Source organism: Corvus brachyrhynchos, unplaced genomic scaffold (assembly GCF_000691975.1).
Source record: "Corvus brachyrhynchos isolate BGI_N302 unplaced genomic scaffold, ASM69197v1 scaffold220, whole genome shotgun sequence".
NCBI classification, from domain to species: Eukaryota; Metazoa; Chordata; class Aves; order Passeriformes; family Corvidae; genus Corvus; species Corvus brachyrhynchos.
The window spans coordinates 5,335,187-5,341,076 of NW_008236209.1; the positions used below are offsets into that span (position 1 = coordinate 5,335,187).

Sequence of the window (5,890 nt, forward strand, 5' to 3'; positions counted from 1 at the left end):
TATCTGCTTTTTGGGGCACATTTATTTTAATATACAGGCAAACTCATCTATTTGATAGTGCAAGTGAATCAGCTGAGTCACCATTGTGGATATGGAAAACATTCCTATGCCAGAAGGGCCAGGAAGCTTGGTCTGGTCTGAGGTGGCCATGGTGGCACAGGACAGAGAGCTACGACTGCCTGAAAACACCACCAACATCCTTTTTGTTTCTTGCAGTGATTTTTGAAAGGATAAAACCAGGAGATGAAGGCAAAGGAAACGGAAATAAGCCTCAGATAACCCGTATCAAGCAGCCTCTCTCACACTCTGCCAACCTCTCATACGGACAAATTGGTATGTCTGGATCTGCCTGAAGAGCACCCTCCCAAAGTGTGACACCCCTGGGACACACTCAGACCTTGCAGGGACCAGGCTCTGGGAGTGTTTTCCATGTGGCTGCCATGAGGGAGGATGGTGAAACCTGGGATCCTACGGGACCCACGGAGGCGCTTTGAAATCCAGCTTAATTCTGCTGGAATCAGCTGAGCATCATTCCTGGTGGAGCAAATCACTGCACCAAAAATATCTCTCCCAGTCACTATCAGTCACATTTTTAACCAAACTCTGATTTACTGGATTACAGCTCATGGCCAGCAACTCTGGAATATCTTATGCAACCGCAAATATTTGGAAAATTGGAAGTTGCCCATTGCACAAATTCGTGACTGATCAGGAAGAGCCTTCCAGCTCTCCAGGAGTACAACCACATGTGGGGGCTGGGTCGTGGTCACTCAGCTGGACAGAGCCTGTCCAGGGCTAGCAGTGGACTTGCCACAGGGATTCAGTCATCACCAATGTTGGAAATAAGGACTCCTGTAGGAAAAATTCCTTTTTCTTTTTTTTTTTTTAATAAAAATAGTGAGATTAACTGCTAAGAAACAGCCCAAGAAAGCAGGCTTGCTCATTTTTACAGTTGTACAGACCATTTACCACAACCACCCATTTCATACTGGCATCACTGGGGGCTCTGTGAACACCCAAAGCAGAAAAATTAGGGAAATCAATGTTGTCTGAATTTTATCAAAGTCTCATGAAAGTAAAAGTGTAAATTTTGATATTTGAGCAGCTTTTGATACTGCTTGTTTTGTTCTGAATTTGTTGTCTGTTAAGAATGAAAATAACGTCAAAACTCTGCTACCAGTTTTGATTCTTAAACCTGTGCCTAATCCCTCTATATTGTGTGTTGTGTTTGAAAATACAGGATTAATCCCAAAATGGGGCTAGTCCCAGCCAAGCCTTATTTTCCAATCTCTGCCATCTATCAAGTGATAAATTTGACTTTAGGTAGAGACTGAACATCGACCAAATAAAGAATAAAACCTGTGTCCTGATTTATTGTGAGTTACATGGTGCCCTTGGGAGCTGGAGATTATTTATAGGAATAACAAGAATATCCACAGGTTACAAGAAAACAAACAGGACTTTTGGAAGGAATTGAAAATCTCATATTCCAGGGCCTGTTGAGTTATAATTCTCTGTAAAGGATCCATGTTCTCCGTTGGACTGAACCGGGAGCATCCCTGCCCTTCCCTTGGGCACAGGCTGGATGAGATCCCACGTGGATCTTCTGTGTCTCTTTGGGCTGAGAGCTCTGGGTCAGAGGACGGTCCTGCAGGGCTCCTGGGGGTGTTTCATCCCACACAACTCTCCAAGATGTATCCTCCGTGGCCCCGGCCTGGATCCATCTCACATGGGAGAGATGTGTGACCCCATTCCTGTCCTTCCCACCACGCCATCAAAGCTGGTGCCACTGGACCACGGGGCATGGAAAAGAGGGCTCTGGGGCACCCCTCCAGCTTCTCACCCCATCCATCTTTCTTCCTGCCTTTCTTTACCCTGGCAGCAGATACTTGGATTTAAGATACTTGGATTTATGTCCCCACCCTGATAACGGCGGCACTTGGGTCCTGGAAAATGAAGGACTTTCATGTCATTAATTAGGACCCGTTAGAGCCAAGGGAACTTAAGAACATGCTCGAGTGCTTGGCCAGATGTGGCTCCCTTCCCCAGTCCAGGTCCGGGACAGTCCCTTTGAAATTAGGGATAAAACACGAGTGGGTGAGCAGCAGCTCCCCAGGGCTCTGAGCTAACTAAAGGCAAGCGAGAGAAAGAAAACACATTTGTAGAAATATAGACATCAACGTCCCCACTTGAGAGTGCAAATAGTAAAAAGGTGACTGACAGTTTGCTCATAACCTACAGCTGTTACATAAATGTGGCCAAAAGGGTCATCTCAGACCCTCCACCCTCCCAATAACACAACACTTCCGTCCACAAATAAAAGGATTAAATGCCTGCCCATCCCGCTCCTGTACCATGCAGAGTTTCAGAGTCAATAGCTAACAAGCCCCTGGGTATGAAGGAAGGAAGGACTTGCTTTACATAGCAACACTCAGAAATATTCTCTGATCCCACTAAAGGCAGTGGTTAATTGTGGGGTGCCAGTTGGAGTGATTGCATCTGCCGTCCCTCAAAGCAGCCGGAATGCTGTCACTCACTTTGAAATGCCCTGCTGCATTCATCAGTCTGGATGGCACAGAGAAGTTATAACCATACACGCCATATGGAGGATGTAAAGAACAATTAAGTGCTTCCCGAGCAATGGGACTTGATGGGAAAATGTTTCCAGATGCATGTAATCCATACAGCATTTGACCAGCAGAACCGGGGGCTTGTAGGCACTGAGTGTTTAAGTCTTCGGCTTTGGCATTTTTCAGGGAAGACAGTTTGGGCATATCCACCATGAAGTGGGGTAGAAGATGCGGGTTGGTGGCTCCCAGTTTTTCGTGGCTCGGAAAGAGGAGCGCCTGTTGTCTCAAGAAGCTCGTGGGGCAGATCTTGTAGTAGAGGGGCACGTTGAGGGGGTGCAGGAAGCTCTCGGGGCACGACACACCCAGGTTACTCGCAGGCAAGTGAAGCGTGGGAGGGGAGCAGGATGGAGACAGCAGGGGGTTCAGAGGAGAGGGGGTCCCACCGCTGGAGGCCACTGGAGAAGAGCTGGAGCTCCCACCTGGAAAGGAAAATAGAAACCATCCAGGCTGGGCTAACTGGTGTCCACAGCCAGTCAGCAATCCTTGGAGGAGTCCTGCTCCCTCTCCAGGTCTCCATGCTGCCTGTGTCCATCCAAGCACGAACGCGCTCCAAAGACCAGCTCCTGGAAAATGGGAAGATCTATCCATAAATGGTTATTGTTACCTAGTATTTGTCTAAGAACAATATTCCACATGTCTAATCCCATTACTTGGGCTGGGATCATGGTAAATCCAGCTCCACACACACCTGGATCTGTACCTGGCTGCACGACCGATAACCCTCCCCTGCTATACACACATACCATTGCTATTTCAGGTTCCCTACTTTTCATGCAAATTCCAGACAGCCTTTCCCCCTTGGATATAAGAACAAAAAAGCATATTCAGCCTGATGGAGAATTTTTTTGTACCTTCCTGCTCACAGGAATTGACTCATTTCACTTGGCTTCCCAAGCAATTTGAAACATTCCCCTGAATGCTATCGGTGTCTCCAGAAATTCAAACTCACATGCCATGTGAACGTCCTCCTTGCTGGAAGGGATGAATGAACACTTTCAGGACTCGGGAGAAAAGCAACCCCAAGGAGTAAAAATGCAGCAGGGATGGGATGGCTGCTCCGAGGTGGGAATGGTGCTCGGGAGCAGCCGGCCCTGGTGCTACACAGATGCTGGTTTCACCTCCCGCCTGTGGAGAGCCAAATGTCTGCTGCACATTCATTACCAAATTCTTCCAGAGGGGTTTCCCCCCACTCTTTATTTTAATTTCTTACCAAAAATCACTGGGAAAAGATATAAGAGAATGTGGATCTTTTCGGGCTACTATTTACACTCAATTCCGAGCAATAAAATGCCTGGCTGGTATCTGATCTGCCTTTACACGCAACCAGCAACCTGAAATCAACTGTAAAACTGAACCACATCTGCTGGTATAGCAAATCTTAAAAAAATCTTAAACCACAAAGATTTTGGATGCTGTGGAAATTAATTTCCAAGCTCCCAACAAGCAGAGCCTCTCACAGGTCAGCCCTTGATCACAATAATCCGGGAAGGTTTTGCGGCGTGAAGGTCTCACCCTTCCCTGCTGATGACAGTGGCTGCTTCAGTCCTGACATCAGCAGGGCAGGATCCAGTCCTCATCCCTGGACATATCCTGATGTCCTTCAAGGCTCAGGGACTTTGGGTCATGTAAAATGTGGGATTGAGCCGATATTTGTGTATGAGGCAGCGAGTGAAGCCCTACATGGTTGGAGACAGCAGAGCAAGGCAGGGTCAGTATCTGCTCCACGGTATCCCAAGCAATAATATCATCCAAATTCCAGACCAGGTTTGGGAATGGGGATTGCAGCAGAAAGGACAGAGCAGATCAATGAGCAGATGTTTTCTGCCCTTTCTATTTGGCTTAAAAATAAAAGTTTTATGGCCAATTCTTTCTTCAGCGTGCTGATCATAATTTCTTTTAATTTACCTCCTTGGTTTAGAGCTTTGGGATTTCAGTTTTATGGCATTTCTTCAGAAATATATTTTATTAGGAGTGGAATTGGAGATTTGTTATATTTATATCAGTCCAGTAATTTCACCCTGAAAAATACCAGATACATTAAACAAGAAAAAAAAAATTTAAATCCCAGGTAGCTCTAATATTATATGTACAATAATACTTTAGGACCTTTAACACTGCAGTTGCTGTTGTTTCATTCCTCATGCAGCTCATCCACCACCTCCTCTCCCCCGGTAAACGGGTTCAAAAGGGGCTTTTTGCATAAGATATTTTCTAAAAATCAAATTAATAAAAAACCTATTAAAAATACTAATAAAACCAGTACTACTACTAATGGCAATTATAATTAATAACTTTAGATCTCTTTACAGCTGATAAACCTCTTAATTTCTCCCGAATCTGATTTCTTTGTGCCCTGATTTCTATGCCTGCAGAACATGAATTTTTGCTGTGATTTTTGCAGCATTTCCCGGCAGACACAGGGGTGACTTTGTGTATCCCAAGCCTTTGAAGAGTTCCTGACATAAACGAGAGTTTAACTCGCGACTTTAAACCCAACTTGGAGCGCTCCAAAGTGCAAACGAGCTGTCGGTTTTTTCCCCTCGACGCTGTGAATAATCTGTTTTCAAATATTACTTTCTGAAGCCGCTTTTCTGGGAAAAGGCTGTAAAGGACCGATTGCACTTGTCAGGATGAAGGAGAGCATTTTCCCTGAAAATTTTCCTCCTCTTCCCTGCATTTCTGTGCGACTGCTGCATCCTAAATATCAGATAATTTTATTTTCTGTTGCATATCGCATTTGTCGCTGCAGAAGCCGCCGCTACAGAAAACACGGGCGGTCACCGCTACCACGTTTGTAGTTGATGTTCCCAATCCGGTTGGAAGCAATTAGTGTAACAGGATCAAAGCCGGAACAACCCGACTCCAAATTAGCCTCCTGCATGCTCAGATATTTTTTTCTGCCCGTCTAACTCTGGTTTCAGCGGGGGGCTGGAGCAGCCCGCGCCCTCACCCTGTTCTTCCCGGCTTCTCACATCCATTTTCACAGGAATTTCGTCCAAACCCACGCGGAATTAACTCCCCCAAAATGCAGGGATTCGTTTTCTGGACGCACCTCGTTATCTTTGATGGTTTGAGCTCCCCGAGGAGCTCCGGGCGTGAGGCCGGGAGAGGCAGCGAGCGGGATTTACTTACCCTGGCTGTCTGCGCCGAAAGCCTTGAAGTCCAGGGCGAGGGGGGGTCTCCACGGGTAGGTCTCCAGGAGCCCGTCCAGGACCCCCCTGCGGGGCGAGAGCGCGATGAACGCAGCCGCGGGGCCGGCG

The 5,890-nt window shown here is 46.7% G+C and overlaps 1 protein-coding gene across 1 annotated transcript in view; it reads right to left on the reverse strand.

Moving 5' to 3' along the window:
* Positions 1–423: 423 nt before the first annotated feature.
* TBX22 (T-box 22) overlaps positions 424–5,890 on the reverse strand; it is a gene marked incomplete at its 5' end in the record, with an annotated part of 6,166 nt that continues 699 nt past the window's right edge. Inside the window, 2 exons of the mRNA XM_008642272.2 lie at positions 424–3,049; positions 5,763–5,882. Of these exons, the coding sequence (XP_008640494.1) occupies positions 2,454–3,049; positions 5,763–5,882 (716 nt within the window). The remainder of the gene's footprint in view (positions 3,050–5,762; positions 5,883–5,890) is intronic.